Source organism: Chelonia mydas, chromosome 5, assembly GCF_015237465.2.
Source record: "Chelonia mydas isolate rCheMyd1 chromosome 5, rCheMyd1.pri.v2, whole genome shotgun sequence".
NCBI lineage: Eukaryota > Metazoa > Chordata > Testudines > Cheloniidae > Chelonia > Chelonia mydas.
In genome coordinates this window covers 46,859,441-46,876,454 of record NC_051245.2, presented here as the reverse complement: position 1 = coordinate 46,876,454, position 17,014 = coordinate 46,859,441, and the positions used below count along the sequence as shown (strand labels likewise).

Below are 17,014 nucleotides of genomic sequence, written 5' to 3'. Positions count from 1 at the left end.
TTTTGATTTACAGGCAATATGATTTAAATAGTCAAAATTTGTTGCCTAATGTTACACTCCTACATTTGTATTTAAGCACCTAAGTGGCATGGATTTTGTTTTGTGCTGGGCAGCTCTCACTCTTGCTTCAGTGAGATTTGTGGATGCTCAGCTTCTCTGAAAATTGAGCCACTTCCAGGCCCCAATTCAGGAAAGCACATGCTTAAATATTTTCCTGAATGAGGAGGTTTTTGTGAACCAAGGCCTTATTTATTTTATGGATTTAAGGACTTAACTTTAGACATACAAATTTGAACATTTTGGGCTGAGAACCTCCTGCTTGGGTCTTAAATTTTCTGTTTTGTTCCTGTATTGCCACTGAGTCTTCAGTGTGGTATTAAGTGGATCAAATGTAACTACAGGCTTGTGTACAGGAGAAAGCTCAACCAGTTTAACTAAAAGTGTGATTTTTAAATGATTTAGTTAAATTAGTGCAAAAGGCTGTATGGACACTCTTATTGTGGCTTAGGTTAAGTTGATTTGGATTCATTGTAAGCTAAACCAAAACAAGCCAGTTTTAAACCAAAAAGAAAGTGCCCAACATAGGTGGTTGCCCTGGTTTAAAAACTGACTTAGATTAAACTTGGTACAGCTTTCTTGTGTTGACAGTTGTCTTGTGTTTTCTAGTGACATAATAGTAAAAAGTTTGCTTGCTGCTCTGTTTCTTCAAATATATGCACTGAACAGGATCTTTTGTTTTTTGTTGTAGCTTTCTCGTGAAAGTCGTGAGGGGCGACCCATATGGCAACTTAGTCATTTTGCCCGTGTTTTGGAAGAAGAAGAAAACAAACCAAACCCTGTAACGCAGAGGGTTAAAATGATTATGGTATGTGGGGTTTTTCCCTTTCTTTAGAGAAAAGCAACCATATAATTAAATGTATGCATAAATATTTCTCAGTTACTGTAAAGTTATATTCCCTGTCTGTTGTCAACAGCAGCTTTTAGTTTTAAACCTAGGAGGGCATGGGAAAGTAAAAAAATACTTTTTTAAAAAATTGCTGCTTGTTACTAGACTTGCTGGCTAGTTACAGCTGGAAACAGGTTTCACTCTTCTCTCTCTCTTTCCTTTTTAAGTCTCTAGGTCTGGTTCTTGTTCATGCTCACAGTCGCTGGATAGCAGAACCATCTGCTCAAAACAGTACAGCAGAAAATTCAGTGGGAATGGATGAAAATGCACCAAAGAGAATTGAACCTAATGTTTCTCTATGGCAATTTTACCTGTCTAGGTGAGTGAATATCTTGGTCCTTCTAAGTATTCTGTTGCATCTTCCACTTACTGGGGCTTATTCTCTGGTGCTTTCAGGTTACTTTGTAAGGCAGAGTACTTTGCAAAGCAGCCATAAACCCATCTGCTTTGGCCACTGTAGGATTTTCTACATATGGAGATCCTTGTGTGACATGGCATTCCATAGTCATTCCTGTACAAGCTCCACAGTCTAGCTATGGTAAAAAGGGGATGGTCAGGGACTAGCAATCTTTCTTCATATGCCATAATGCTGCCTTAGGTCCATTGCTGACGTATTTCAGAGCAGGCTTAGGCAGACTGAGGATCTGCGGCATTATTTTTAAATTTTGTGATTGTACTACAGTAGATTTCATTTCTTAAATTAGTTCCTAAATATGAGTCTTTTATACCAGTTACTAAGTTAAGCAAATCTTTTAACATACATTGCATAGCAGAGGAAAATTGGAGCTAACTGACTGTGTGGAGAGATTGTAAATTTAATGGTAATTGATGTAGTCTAGTCAGGTGTTCAAACCAGCTTCCCTTCTCTCTGGGAACGTGCACAGCTTCTCCCACATGTGGACCACTCATCCCCAAGGACTGGGAAAAAGGGTCCTTGTCACTGTTCTCTTTCTTTGTGATTTTTTTCTAATGTTAAATTACTATGGGCTTGATTGTCAGAGGTTCTGACAACTCACAACTCAAAGTCAGTGGGAGCTGTGGATTCCTATCACCTCTGAAAATCAGCCTCTAAATCTCTTGATTCCTTACCTATTTAAGCGGCTTAATTTCTGTACCCACTATAATAGCTGCCACGGATGGCAAGAGATGATAATTGAATCACATGACATTTACCAGGAAATAACTGTTAAATCAGTGATTTAGCTGTTGAATGGCACATGCCTTCTGAGCGATTTGGTATTATATTTCTCTTTGCTAGGGTTTCAACATAAGAATTGCTGTTCACTGTGGTTTAGTAAATATTTAGTGAGAGATGTTTCACGGCTTTTCTTCAAACATGCTGAACTGCCGTGCTGTTTCTTATCTAAAGTAACTTACTTCAATTATCTGTTATAAAGGGGGTAGAGTGATTGAGATTCTAATAACTGCATAAACTATGATCAACATATTGCTCTTGTTAAAGCAAATGGATGTCCCAGTGATACATTTTATCAAATGTAGCTATATACACAAGATTATATAAACATTGGTGGTTAGCTTTGTAGCAGTTTCTTGTTAGGTATTAGCTTGCATGTCTTGCTTGTTTGTTAAAGCAGTGTGAGTTTATAACGATAAAGAAACATTTTTTATATACTCAAAACACACTTGAATTTACTTCTTGTTTGATCCTCCTTCAGAATGGCCAGTTTGGACATTGAGCAAGTAATCACTCTTGGTTTAGCTCTTCTTCTTGCTGTGAAATACATCTTCTTTGAACAGACAGAGACGGAGTCCACCCTCTCTCTGAAGAACCCCATAACATCTCCCTTGATAGTTCAGAAAAAGATTCCTGATAACTGCTGCAGAAAACAATCTGGACTTGTAAAAAATAATCAGAAATCCAGCACTGTAGAAGAGTCTGTAATTTCCAAAGAGAGAAAAGGTAATATATATGCTTTGGGTATCTTAGGTATTGGGGCTGCTCCTGAAGGATCCAATGGTGGGGCTATTTTGCAACCAAAAAACTGTAGTCTGTTTGAGATTTTTGTAATCTAAATTCCTATTTTAATTTGTCTTTATGCAGTTGAAGTAGTAAAACCTGCATTAGGAGAGCCATCAGCCAAGGCTACATTTGTGGTTGGTAGCTGCATGCCTACGGAAACTTCTTCACTCCTTAACAGAAAGGAGCCTGAAACTGAATTGCCCAAAGAGCCACGCTCCACTGAAGAATGTTTATGTATACTTGGAAATGCAGAGGTAAGAAAAGAGAACTATAAGGTTTCAAGACCAAAAAATTTTAAGGAGTATTTTAAAATTTTACAGTGAAACCATTGTTTGTGAATACATTCTTCAATTGATTGTATTGCTCTTACAATTGAATGTATGTGTAAATAGTGTGGCTTACTTACACTCTTAGTATACACCCATTGCAAAATGCACTTTAGAGATCATTTCTGGTCCAGTCAATTCCTGATTTTCAATTATTTGTATATGTTCTGTTTCTTGAATGCATGCAGCCAAAAATTCAGTTTTTGCCCATTTTTGTAAACAAAAGATTTGTTACCATTTCTTCCCCCCAAAATTCCATATCATGGTAGCTTTCCTGCTCATGAACAATTAGAGTGTTAGTCCATACGTCTATTAAAGGTGGCTGGTTGAGAGCAACATAAGGTGCTCAGTTTTCTTCACTCTCCGCTCCCAAGCTGAAATCTCTGAGGTTGTGTGGCTACTGATTCCCCATGTGACAGAGTATTATGCTCCCTCCAGACCAGTGGTCCCCAAGCTTTTCATGTCACACCTCCTCCCATCGCCCCCCGCCCCCGGTCTGCATGTCCGCACAGGAGCTGCGGTCAGGAGCTGGGGCCTGGGGGAGGGTGGGGAAAGAGGGGAGGTGCGGACAGAGGTAAAGAGGCTGAGGTGGGGCCAGAGCCACGGCCAAGCCAGGGGCCTAGGCTGCGGGCGGGGCTGGTGGCGGGAGGGCTGGAGCAGAGCTGAGGACCAAGCAGGGCTGGGTGGTGCTCCCTCCCCACCTGCTGTGGGGGGTGGCTTGGGCCCCATTGTACCCCCTTTTCCCCCCGGGGAGCATGCCCTACAGTTTGGGGTCCACTGCTATAGACCACCAGACTTCCCCCTAATATGTACTTTAAAGAAAAATTTCCATTTATAAACTTGTACATAATCTGTCTTCTTTAGATAGTTCAATACACAGAGCCAGATCCTCAGCTGGCATTTGACTTCAGTGGAGCTATGATAATTAATGCTACCTGAGGATGTGCCCTGTAGTGTTTAAAGTAAGAGTCTGCCTTCACTCTGGAAAAGCAATGAAATTTCGTAATGGAACTTTTAGTCTATACATAACTTTTTAGTTTGGGGCTAGGTATTGCAGGTTATTTGATGGTAAGCATGTACTAAAATACTTACACTACCATGAGTAAAAGCCTCACTCTGAAGTTTAAATTGCAGCTGGGGTATCTGGCTGCGGGTTGTTAGTTTTCTTTGCTTTTGGTTTATATGGATTCATGATTGACACAGACCAGAAATTCATTTAGAATTATTTTCTTTGTATGCTGCAGTTTACTGATGTTGATAATGAAACAGATTCTTTAGGTATGATTTGCAGAAGTAACGAGTATCCTTTACCATACTGGAAACATGAAATATTACTGGAAACATTAAAAGTTGTACTGCAGTTTGTACAAACACAAACAAAACTTTTTTTTTAACTTCTAGAAAGGTGCAAAATTCCTCACTGATGCAGAAGTCATCAACCTAGTCAATGCTAAGCATATTCCTGCTTACAAACTGGAAACTCTGATGGAAACTCATGAACGTGGTGTATCTATTCGCAGACAGATGTTATCTCAGAAGCTCCCTGAACCATCAGCCTTACAATATCTTCCTTACAGGCATTACAATTATTCTTTGGTAGGTATAATGGAGACAAGCAAGAGTGAATTAATTTTTAAATTTTAAGGTGACTCCTTTTGTATGTTTTCCCCAAATTCTTCTCAAAATTATAATTCATGTACACCACTTCCAAAGAATTAAGTCAAAGCTGTCAATTATAGTTTCAATCTGTCTTCATACAAACACAGTCTGCATGGGTATTCATTCAGTTCACATCTGAAAGTTCTCACAGACATAAGAACTGGATACTTAATTTTTTGAAATGAAAACTTAAGAGTCCAGATCAGTTTTGTGGCATGATCTAAAAGGACAATTATGTATTAATGTATAGAGTTCCCTAATCTCAGTAAATTTAGGGCTTTGATAATACCACAGCTGAGTTTACTGGGATGAGTGGAAACATGAGTTGAGTCATAATAAAAGGAAAGTTATTCAAAATCCAGATTGTTACTTTAATACAGTTTTCACTTTGTACAGTAACTCTCCTAATAGATACAAGTACATAGCATTCACTAATATAAAAAAATTCTTTCTGCAGTTTTATCTGTTACTATACATTACTTCAATGATTAAACACTTCAGTGAACTTCAGAAGGTTACGGTCAAGTTTTACTAAATACTTCCAAACTTTGTGCACAGTATAAAACATTGTAGTGTAAAAATGTTGTATTTTATTGAAAAATCAAGTTGGTAAAGTAGGCTAATTTTGATTTATTTTATTTGTTGATGACTATTTGTTATCAATTTCTCAACATGCTATAGCAATGCTGTATCCTTAATGACTGTTAAATCTAACATTTTTTTAAAGGTAATGGGAGCTTGCTGTGAAAATGTGATTGGATACATGCCCATCCCTGTAGGTGTAGCTGGGCCACTTTTCCTGGATAGCAAAGAGTTTCAAGTTCCAATGGCAACAACAGAAGGCTGTCTGGTAGCAAGCACAAACAGAGGGTGCAGAGCAATATGCGTAAGTAAAATTCAGTCTTGAATGGTTAGCTCCTTGCCTTTCTTAAGAGCCCGTCACTTAATACAAAATGAGGTGAATTGTGTAAGATAGATATCTATTTAATTAAAGTTATTAAATATTACCAATAATTCCCAGTAATCGTATTCATTTTCCCCTTTGATCTTAGCTTGGTGGAGGAGCAAATAGCTGTGTTCTAGCAGATGGGATGACTCGAGGACCGGTTGTAAGATTACCCACTGCCTGCCAGTCTGCAGAAGTAAAGGCTTGGCTTGAAAACTCTGAAGGGTTTAAAATAGTCAAAGATGCATTTGACAGCACAAGTAGGTTAGTGACATGGCTTTCTGTAAAGTATTTACTAATGTAAATCTATAATGAAATATAGAAATCTCCCAGCTTTAGGTGTACTACGATGCAAGAAATTACATGATACTAGTTTCAGGGATCCAAATAACTTTGGTCTAAGTAATCAACAACATCTTTCATTCCCATATCTGGTTAACCATTAGAGCTACAAATAAATGTTATATCCCCTAGGAAAATAAGGAATTCAATCACAGCAAGAAAACGGAACTTAAAATGGTATTATTCTGATTACCATTCATACTTGTTTCCACCTCCAAAAACACACACACACTTCAGTTCTGACTTGATTTTAGTGGTCATTATCCTGCACTTGTAGAATTAGAACCAGTGTTGTACACGACCATCTAATCTTTCAAATGATATAACGTGTTCTTCTCTAATTCTAGGGGCTAAAGAGAATATTGATCCTATAATGTCAGAACTGACAGGCTGGGGAGAAGCATAACAGTATTAAAAGTAATATGATTTAGAGCAGTGGTTTCCAAACTGGGGTTCTAGAACCCCTGGGGGTTCGCAAAATGTTACAGGGGGTTCTCAGGGAAAAAATTCCCTAATGGTGGACAGAGCTGTCCCTAGGGACCCCGGGCAGCACGGGGCCAGCAGCCTGGAGCCCCTGGACTTCCAAGAGCTAAGCAGATCAAAGCAAGCTTATCTATCACACTGAGGAGATTTAATCTTATAAAGAGAGGAGACTCTTTATAAGAAATAGAAAGGGAGGTGGATTTTTTTGCTGTTTTTAAAATTAAATAGGCAGCTAGTATTGTTTTTAAACTTATTATGAAGAACAAGTTTAAGCTTTATTGCAGCGTGCGTTGTTTGCCTGGACTACCTGAATGCTTGTGTCGGAGGAACTCTTTGCGTTGGCTTTTTAAATACCTTCATGCTGTTTCATATTTGATACTCGTTGATGAAATGTAGGAGCCTTGTCTTATAATAGCTTGTATCACTTTGAATAAGCCTATGAGCCTATGAATAAGCCAAGTGAGATCTTGGAAGAGTGTTGCTGTTTTCATAATGTAATAAAAAGACTGTAATGATAAATAATAATTAATAATAAATAGCATGTAATAAGCATGTCATAAAAACAAATTTTATATTTCCAAGATCACTGTTTTTATAATTTACACTCAGGTAAAGGAGAAAATCCCTGGAAATACTCATTTTTAGGAGGGGGTTTGCGAGACTTGACGTTTCAGTGAAAGGGGTTCACAGGTTGTTAAAGTTTGGGAACCACTGATTTAGAGCATGAGTGTCATAACTTCTCTTATCCCCATCCCTCCCTAGTATTATTTGTTGTATATTATCTCTGGAAAATCGAAGACTGATTTTTCAGTATTGGTTAGCAGAGTCATGTTCCACAAAACCGTGTGGAGGTCAGTAGTACACTTGAGCATATTCCAGCAAGGCTTGATAACCATGGTATAGAACCATCCTTGCTGCTGCTGAATAATGTGCAATATCTTCAAGTTTGTTTGTTCTTGCTTACTGCATAGCAATAGAATTGAGTTGTGGGACATGCCTTCACTATCACTGCTCTAGACACTGTTTCTCTATATAACTGACTTAAGAATTGCCAAATCTCCCTCTTTTAGTAGTTTGTATGCAGTAACACAGAATTTGGGGGGGGGGGGGGGGAATGGAGGGAGGGAATTGTTGTTTGAAATTAGGTAACTATAACACTAGGATCCTGTATTTCACAAGTTGCAGGGCTAGAAAAATTAAGCAAACCAGTACAGATACTTTCAGGAGCAGTAAGTTTTCTTAAACATTTCTCTTGGATCAGCAGTCAGAGGATTTTGTGCCTGGTAGTTGGTGCCAATTTAGTTTTGAGCATAGAGCAGGAGGAAGAGCGCACAATGTGCATGGTGCTTAGCAGGGTTATCCGGAACTAATGGCTTACTGTCATTTGTAGCTGAAAAGCAGCCTGTAGTCTTTAGTGAGATAAGGGAGAGAGAAGGAATTGTAAATAGTTAGTTGATTCTCATTTATTTACAGGTTTGCTCGTCTGCAAAAGCTTCACATCAGTCTGGCTGGTCGTAACCTTTATATCCGTTTTCAGTCTGAAACAGGGGATGCAATGGGAATGAACATGATCTCAAAAGTAAGATCCAGTCTGTTTCTACTTAGCATTTTTTGAAAAAAGAACTAGTTAAAGAATGTCACTAAATTAACTCTGAATTAGGTTTTCAGGTCTTACATGACCATACAGGGAGTGGAAGCAAGGACACAGGACTGTCTCCCCACTTCCCTCCCTCCCTTCAACTTCTCCCCCTCTCTTTTTCTGGGGCTTGTATAAGGGCCATCCAGTATCAGAGTCCTGTGTTAAGGTTCATAGTGCTTTTGAGAGTAAAATTTACTTTCTGTCCCTGAAGTGCTTAAATCTAAAATAGGCAAAACAGGTTTACATGAGTGAGAAATTAGAAGTGATTATTAATCCTACTTCAACTTCATTCTTATTGATCATCTTCCCATATGAACTTGAATTTTTTACCTTTTGCTTGTTTTATTTACCTAGGGCAGGCTGTGTCTCTCTCTAGTGATATAAAATGGTAACATGTAATGGTTTAGCTTTGTGTCTTTGACCATAATCAAGAGTAGTACCTAAGCAATGAAAAAGGGAGGGTTAAAATGACTATATTTAAAAAGAAAAAAAAATCTGCACATGCAACTCAGGCTCTCCTTCTTCCCCCAATCCAGAATAAAGGGAAGAATTGGTCCCAGATTATTAAGATTCATGTTGTGTGCATACCTTGCTAAGTGCCAGTGTTCTCTGGTCCTGTGTAGCCACTCGGGAGAGTTAGAGGAGGCAGATCCTCCACCCACCTGTGCAGCCCCAGCATCCATGGTGGGGAGGAACAAGGGCTTGTGAATTCATTATTACCTCTACGAGCAAGTGAGTGAGATGGGGGCAGAGCAATGATTATATTATCCCTACCCACCAGCACCACCTTACCCAAAAGGGGAGTCCAGGTTCCTCTGTGAGGAACAATTCCTTCCCATTGCTGGTCCTGAGGTAGCACAGTGATATGCTTTCCCTTGCACAGGGGCTGAGCCCAAAGGTTCAGTCTAGCCCTGATGTCTTACTGTCTCTGTGATGGTTAGTCAAATATTAGTTACGTTCTCCAGTGGTTTATAATGCAACCTTCATTGGAAGTTACACTTCATTTATATCTGCTTCTGTCAGGGTACCGAAAAGGCACTTGCAAGACTGCAAGAAGAGTTTCCTGATCTCCATGTTCTAGCTATTAGTGGTAACTATTGTACAGACAAAAAGCCTGCTGCCATAAATTGGATAGAAGGCAGGGGGAAGTCTGTTGTCTGCGAAGCAGTCATTCCAGCCAAGGTGGTCAGAGAAGTAAGTACCGCTTTGATTCATCTTGGAAAAAAAGCATTTTTTTTCTAACCAAACTAATCCTTTAATAAAAATTTAACTTGAAATCAAGATTTATAAATTGTACATAATGATCACTCTTCACTTTGAGCATTATTGTAGGATCATGGACGTTATAGATAAAAAATGACTTACTAGTAGAGGATTTTTCATTCAATATACTTTTGTGATGTCTAGTTTAAAATGTCTGAAGTGCTGGATCTTCTGCTCCTTCTTTTGAAAGGCTGTTCCACAGTCTAATAGATCTTACACTTAAGTAGTTTACCTGAGATTCAGTTCAGTTTTAATGACCTTTGTAACCGGTCCCTTGGGTACTCCATGGCAAATTAATCTGCAGCAGTTAGCTGGGTTCTGCTACACATCACAGTAAGCAAGACTGGAAATTCTTTGGGACCTTCATGTAAAGAGGTTTTGATTGAATTAAATATGAAAATAAATAATACAGTCAGTAGTATTTCTTGTGACTTAATTTGATACTTAATTTTGTAGTGCCCCAGAACTTTTTTAACTTTCAGTTGTACTGCAGAATTTTGTATTAAAAATATATAACTACATTGTAGAAGTGATTGGGGGAAGCTGGAGATTGTGGCAAGCTGGGATGGGGACAACTGGGGGTTGTTGCTATTGGAGTTACCTGAGAGGCAGGTAGGTACTATCCTAGCTCATTAACAGGCTTTTTCTTCCAAACTATTTTTATATTGTCATCATTAAGTTTCAAATTTAATGTCAGCATTCCATTGAAATAAATGGGGTGGTTCACCACACCTCTTATAAGTATTTATTTCAGGCTGTCTTTAGACTTAGGCAAATCTCTATGCATTGGTTTGCATTCTGTTCGTATTTAGAAAGTTTTAGCAACTGTAAGAGCTTAAATTATTTTCTTTTATATCAAAGTCTACATTTTAGAGAACTGTTCTGAGGCAAGTTCCTCAGCCATGGAATCATAGTCTGAGTGCTAATACTAAACAACATGGGATTGCTACTGCTGTCTAATGAGAAGTATAATAAAAGCATATGGTTTTGTCTAGCTATTGAAGACTACTACAGAAGCCATGGTTGAGGTTAATATAAACAAAAATTTGGTGGGGTCTGCGATGGCTGGTAGCATAGGTGGCTATAACGCCCACGCAGCAAATATCGTCACAGCTATCTACCTTGCATGTGGACAGGTAAGTTCAGCCAATTCACAGCACTATTAGGTTTTGGTTTTTTAAATATATTCTTAAGATAGTTGCACTAAATGTTTTTATTCTGACTTTAAGGATGCAGCACAGAATGTGGGCAGCTCTAACTGCATCACTCTGATGGAGTCAACAGGTCCCACAAATGAAGATCTGTATATCAGCTGCACAATGCCCTCTATAGAAATTGGAACAGTTGGTGGAGGAACCAACTTGCTACCACAGCAAGCTTGTTTGCAGGTACAAAGCATCAAAGAAAATTAAAATAACATCCTTTTAAACCAAAAGTCCTCCTGGTTCTATTGTATACTGTGTGTCTAAGTAATACTGCAAGTTTTTTTCAAACTTTAGTAGGCTTTAAGATATAACTAACTAAACTGTTCTAAAGAGTATTCATGCATCTGATTTTGAAGCTAAATGCTACTTTTTAATGTCTGAGGGACTTAAAAGCTGGTTTGGTTCACATAATTTAGTAAGGACCGTTAAATAACTCTAACTAAACACAAATTTACCTTTACCAGCGCTTGGTTTTAAAGTGTAATGTTGTATATTTTTGTCTACAGATGTTAGGGGTTCAGGGTGCAAGTCAAGGCAATCCTGGTGAAAATGCACGTCAGCTTGCTAAAATTGTATGTGCTACAGTAATGGCAGGGGAATTGTCATTAATGGCAGCACTGGCAGCTGGACATCTAGTCAAAAGCCACATGATTCATAACAGGTAAGAAATGCAAAGCTTAGTACTATACTCTGCGTCTTCCCCTGTCCCAAATACAGCACAATATGTAATAAATGGTACATGAAACTGTTAAAGCTACAGAGAGAGTGCTGACTCCAAATGGCTTATCTTACTATTTTTGTTAGGTCAAAAATAAATCTACAAGATCTTCAGAGAAACTGCACCAAGAAAGCAGCTTGAACGTCAGAGGAGCATTGAAGTGAACCATTGCCATAGCAACTGACCAGGAGTAAAGAATAATATATATTTATGAAATTTTAGAAGGCAGTGTTCAGTACAAGGATTTTTGTGGAAGATAATTGAGAAGATCAGCAGACTTGTGATAAGTGAAACTCCTCCTTATGACTTTGACTTTCTTCAGCTGTTAAAAATTACTTCCTTTATGAAGATCCCAGATGTCTTGAACATGGCTTTAGAATTTTTGATATTTCTCTTACTCTGCGCATGCTCTTCTGAAGGGTCAGCTTTATGTCATTAAGGATTGAGGGTATTTTGACTAGTGAACTCCCAGTTATGACTGAGATGGAAAACAAGTTCTGTAGCGTAATTTGTTGTGTGTTTAAAAAAATGATTTGGCTAAAATTGGTTTGTATGTAATGTTCCTTGTAATTTTTGTTTTCTGGTTAAAAAAGTAGGTTTTAAATATAAAGTGATAGCAGCCTAATTGCTTCCATGAACTCCTGATTTTAATTTTGTTTGTTCAAGTTTTAAGCTTACGTCTTGAGTTATGAGATAATTTTATTGAGTCTCTCATTAATCTGTAGAAACATTGATCTATTTATAGTACTTCACTTGGTGCTGTTCCACTTAATTATTAGCTCCCTAATTGAGTTACATCATTTTTTCCTTTAAGGAAAATCTATTGCTACGAAGTGCAGAAATGTTTGACATTCTTTAATAGGGGTATGTGTTCAACCGCCTGGGCATTTTGTTCAGAGAGAAGTACTGTATCATGACTTTCTAAAACTTTCTTGATACAGATATAGAAACAATTACACATCAGGCAGTTTACAGCTTTGATAATGTTAATACAGTTTTTTACATAACTTTTTCCGTAAGTAGCAATGGATTCAAGTGAATGAATCAAGAACAGATGTTTACACTTTTAAAATCTCATCTTTTTAAAGTACAGTGCATTGGCACATTAATAATTTTTGGTGTTCGACACTTGCTCCCCAGGGATCGGTGTTTGACCTCTGCTTAACTTGAGATGTAATAAAGCCAGAAAAATCACGTGTCTTTAATGTTCCAGTTGGTTTTTATGTTTGATTCTTTTTAAATGTTTTCTTTTGTGAAAAAACTGTAATTTATTTTCTGAAAAATCCAACTTATCCATCTTACGAAAACTTACAAGGGTCCATTGAAATGATGTTACTAGAAAAATTCATACAAGAAATGTAACTGTCCATTAAAATACTGTATTTGGATCAGTGAGATAACATAGGGTGTTTGTTAACATTATGCGGGAAATATTAGGTAGGTTTATTTTGGTTTGACTTGCTACTGAGAAAACGAGTATCAGTTACTATGCTAAACAGTTATCCTGTTCAGTCACTGAAGGAAAACTATAAATGGATTTGAACATTCCTGCTTACTAGAAGGATGGTCTTTTTATGGGGATACAGAGGCATTTCGGGGGTGGTGATGAAAGAGAGAGAATGCTGTTCTTCTAATGTGCAAGCTTGGTATAACTCGTGAGGGACTGATTTTGTAGAATATCAGCTCTAATATTAATGTATTGGTCTCACAGAGCTAACATTCAAGCTGGAAGACATACTACATGCTAGGTATGCTGTGGTAGCATGAAAATATCATGAATGTTTATCTTTTTGCATTATTATGAGTAGTTTTTTCTTATTTATGCAGAGTTGAAACTGCTTTGTTTCTGTGTTCAACCGGTGATTTATTATTTAAAGTAACACTGAGCTGGCAATAAATGGTGGTTCAGTGTTCATTTTGGTGAATGTAACTGACATTCTGTCTTGCAGAATTAACGTTTTGTATTATTACTAAATTGTGTACATTTTGGTACAGAATACTTTTTCAGTTTCAGTAAAACAGTGGAAAAGCATTTTGGCTTAATTGTGATATTTTTAAGTATAATTAGTGACTTTATTAAATACTAAACATTGTTTCAGGGATTGTTTACATATTGTCCTTTGGTGGTATGAAGAACACTTAAGGAGTTGCAATAACTTCTCAATACAGTAGTTCAGTATGACACTTTCCATTGAGGCCTATTTTGGACACTTCTCTGTACTTTCCAGAAAAGAAGTCTTTCTTGCCTGGAATTTGGCAGATGGTAGTGGTCTGCTAAAATAGAATATTTTTTGCAAAGTCTGTGATGGTCATTTCAGAGAGATGTGACCCTAAACACAAAAATGCACTTTTAGAAAAGTCTTCCAATCTGTTTGGGCTAGGAACGCTAAACTTACTGCATTCGTTCTGCATCAGTAAAAGCTAGTGCATCAAAATTAACTGACCAATATGTTACTCTCTACATTACACAGAACTTTTAAACATGAAGATTATTTAAGAGGAGGAGGGAGAACTCTCAAATGAAAGTACCAGACACACAGTTATGTAAATAAATATTTAATCTTAAAACCTAGTCAAATAATAACTACTTATTTTTTAAGTTAGCAAATTTTAACATTTTAAAACGTAAGCTGAAAATAAGGGTTTTTAAACCACTTTCCCATTAAACAAAAAGTCTGGAAATATATACCAACTTTGACTCCCTAAATTTCATCTAAGAGCCAAAAATCCTACTATCACAAAGAAATCTATCACCTACACCTTTACATTTAGAAGCTAAAGGCCTGATCAGAGCCTCCTCCCCTTCTGTTTCAGGTCCTTGGCCATAATATAATTTCCATGTCTGGCCCACCCAATATCCAGCATTAGTCCACCTACAACTGGATACTCTTTCAGCTTCCTCTCTACATCTCATGCTCTAGACCAAGGGTAGAGATCAGCTTTATATATGGAGCAAATAATTTTTGGTTCTCTATGAAGCCCTACATAAAACACTACAGTGGAACCTCTTACCACAAATGCAAAGTTTGGGGACTGATGTGGGTCCAGGGCAGAAGATAACATGCTTACAACAAGCCACCCTCAGAAACAAAAACACCCTGAAACCAATATAGAGCACTTGTAATTGGATGGTTGGGGTCAGGTTCTTAGAGCTGCAGATGTCTAAAGGCTACTGTAGGGCAAAGGATGTATTTTTTTAAAACATGTTGGCTAACGTGTTAAATCTCAGCATAGATGGAATAAATTGTATTTTAACATGTTAGCTGATTGAGATGAACCCTAGGCTGGCTTTCTTCCTCAACCCTGAGCACCTGGGGCTGGTTCACTTTCCTCCTCCAGCCTGGTTTTGCTGCCCCACCACACGCACAGACTTGGTCCAGGGCTATACTTAGGCTTTGCTAGTGCGGTGGCAGCTTATATTGGCAAAACTGTTCTTTTGCGGGTATAGCCTATTCCAGCCATCTTGAGCAAAACAAGCTACCCAGCAAGAGCTCAGTTTTGCCAAAATAACTGCATCTACAGCAGGGGCTTTTGGTGGCTCAGCTATGTCAGTCATAAATCACACCTCTGACTGACACAGCTATGGCGGCAAAAGTTGATCATGTAGACCTGGCCTTGGCTATAGTAGGTCTGTGCCCTCCTGTAGGACCCTCCAGCATAGGAGTTGTTCAGGCATCACAGTGGAGAGTTATTAGTCCGTTCCCAGAAGGACCAGGATTTAGAAATTCTGGCAGATAGATCTGCAGATTTGACATTCCAGTTGCCTGTCAATTTAATAGACAAACCACAATACCAGGTACATGCCCTGATATTTGCATGAGTGATGTTGCAGGTGATATTCTAGATGTCCTACCATTCAAGGGTGTGGGGGTGTGATGTTATTGACATGAACTGGGACCACATAGATCAGTGTTGCAACCAAAGTCCTATAGTGGCACCAAATCTTATATAAAGGGGGTCAAATGAGGTGTCTAAGACAAGGTTATGGTTTGCTGATTATGATTATGCAGGCTATGTGTGTGTATCATTTTTGTAGTTACAGTTATGAATATTGACTCTATACTGTCTGTATTTTCAAACTTGTGCTATGCTTCTGGGTGTCAGCTCTGCCTAGCCTGCTTGATGGTCCATTAAGGACCATCGGCTATATAACTGACCTACTGAGAGAAGGCAGACACGCCCTGTGACTCACCAAGGTATGCAGGGACATGCCTATGGACAGAACTCTGAGGTTTTTCCATGCCATGTGATGGACAGCTTGTCTTTGGAACAAAGAAAGAAAGACCATATGACAAGAGAATATAAAAAGCTGCTGCAGCTCCTCCATCTAGTCTTCAATCCTGCTTCTTACCTCTGGAGGAACTTTACTACACTGAAGCATTGAACAAAGGACTGATGACCCATCCCAGCTGCGGATGTACTCCCGAGACTTGCTTTGAACCTGCAGTTTATTCCATCACTGCTACAAGCCTGAACCAAGAACTTTGCCATTACTGTATGTAATTTATTCCATTTAACCAATTCTAGCCTCATCTATATCTTTTTCCTTTTATGTATAAACCTTTAGATTTTAGATTCTAAAGGATTGGCAACACCACAATTTGTGGGTAAGATCTGATTTTTATATTGACCTGGGTCTGGGGCTTGGTCCTTTGGGATCTAGAGAACCTTTTTCCTTTACTGGGGTATTGGTTTTCATAACCATTCATCCCCATAATGAGTGGCACTGGTGGAGACACTGGGAAACCGGAGTATCTAAGGGAATTGCTTGTGTGACTTGTGGTTAGCCAGTGGGGTGAGACCAAAGTCTGCTCTGTTTGGCTGGTTTCATTTGCCTTAGAGGTGGAAAAACCCCAGCCTTGGGCTGTAACTGCCCTGCTTGAAGCAATTTGTCCTGAACTGGCACTCTCAGTTGGGTCCCGCCAGAACCAACATCATTACGGGAGGAAGAGACTAGATGACAGTGGTCCATCCCCATTTCATAGGGCAGTGTTTCCCAAACTTAGGACGCCACTTGTTCAGGGAAAGCCCCAACGGGCCGGGCCGGTTTGTTTACCTGCCGCGTCTGCAGGTTCGGCCGATCACAGCTCCCACTGGCCGCGGTTTGCCCAGCCCATGGGGGCTGCAGGAACTGTCGCGGGCCGAGGGACATACTGGCCGTCGCTTCCCGCAGCCGGGCACAATGGAAAAAAAAGGGGGGGGGGGGCGGGCGGGAAAGAGGTTAGGAGATGCTACAAAATAGCCATTTTGAAATAGCATGCAGGCCATCAAAAACAATCCAGGATGGAGTACTATCATTAAATTGTAATGAATCCATACTCCTAGGAGAGATCCTCAAGCCTCATAAAATGAAATATGCTATCAACTTTTCAACCAAATAATATTCTCTGTGTAATAAAGTGGAGCTGGAAACCAGACTTCTCTCTCCCCTTCTTCTGTCTTCCAATAAAAAGGACTTGGCAACGTGCCCACTCTCTCCCACCACCCTCTTGTGTGTCCACTTGCC

General features: G+C 38.8%; 1 protein-coding gene across 4 annotated transcripts in view; it reads left to right on the top strand.

The window, feature by feature from the left end:
- Window positions 1–13,540, top strand: part of HMGCR (3-hydroxy-3-methylglutaryl-CoA reductase) — a 32,190-nt gene extending 18,650 nt beyond the window's left edge. For 3 of the 4 annotated variants that reach the window (XM_007064499.4, XM_043546617.1, XM_027826890.3), the window contains exons 8-20: window positions 749–865; window positions 1,114–1,265; window positions 2,623–2,867; window positions 3,009–3,181; window positions 4,655–4,849; window positions 5,640–5,798; window positions 5,965–6,122; window positions 8,157–8,262; window positions 9,346–9,516; window positions 10,581–10,721; window positions 10,815–10,973; window positions 11,297–11,451; window positions 11,595–13,540. In XM_007064499.4, the coding sequence (XP_007064561.2) occupies window positions 749–865; window positions 1,114–1,265; window positions 2,623–2,867; window positions 3,009–3,181; window positions 4,655–4,849; window positions 5,640–5,798; window positions 5,965–6,122; window positions 8,157–8,262; window positions 9,346–9,516; window positions 10,581–10,721; window positions 10,815–10,973; window positions 11,297–11,451; window positions 11,595–11,649 (1,986 nt within the window). In that variant the 3' untranslated portion in view covers window positions 11,650–13,540. The remainder of the gene's footprint in view (window positions 1–748; window positions 866–1,113; window positions 1,266–2,622; window positions 2,868–3,008; window positions 3,182–4,654; window positions 4,850–5,639; window positions 5,799–5,964; window positions 6,123–8,156; window positions 8,263–9,345; window positions 9,517–10,580; window positions 10,722–10,814; window positions 10,974–11,296; window positions 11,452–11,594) is intronic. The other variant, XM_027826891.3, reaches the window with a different exon arrangement.
- Window positions 13,541–17,014: the final 3,474 nt, after the last annotated feature.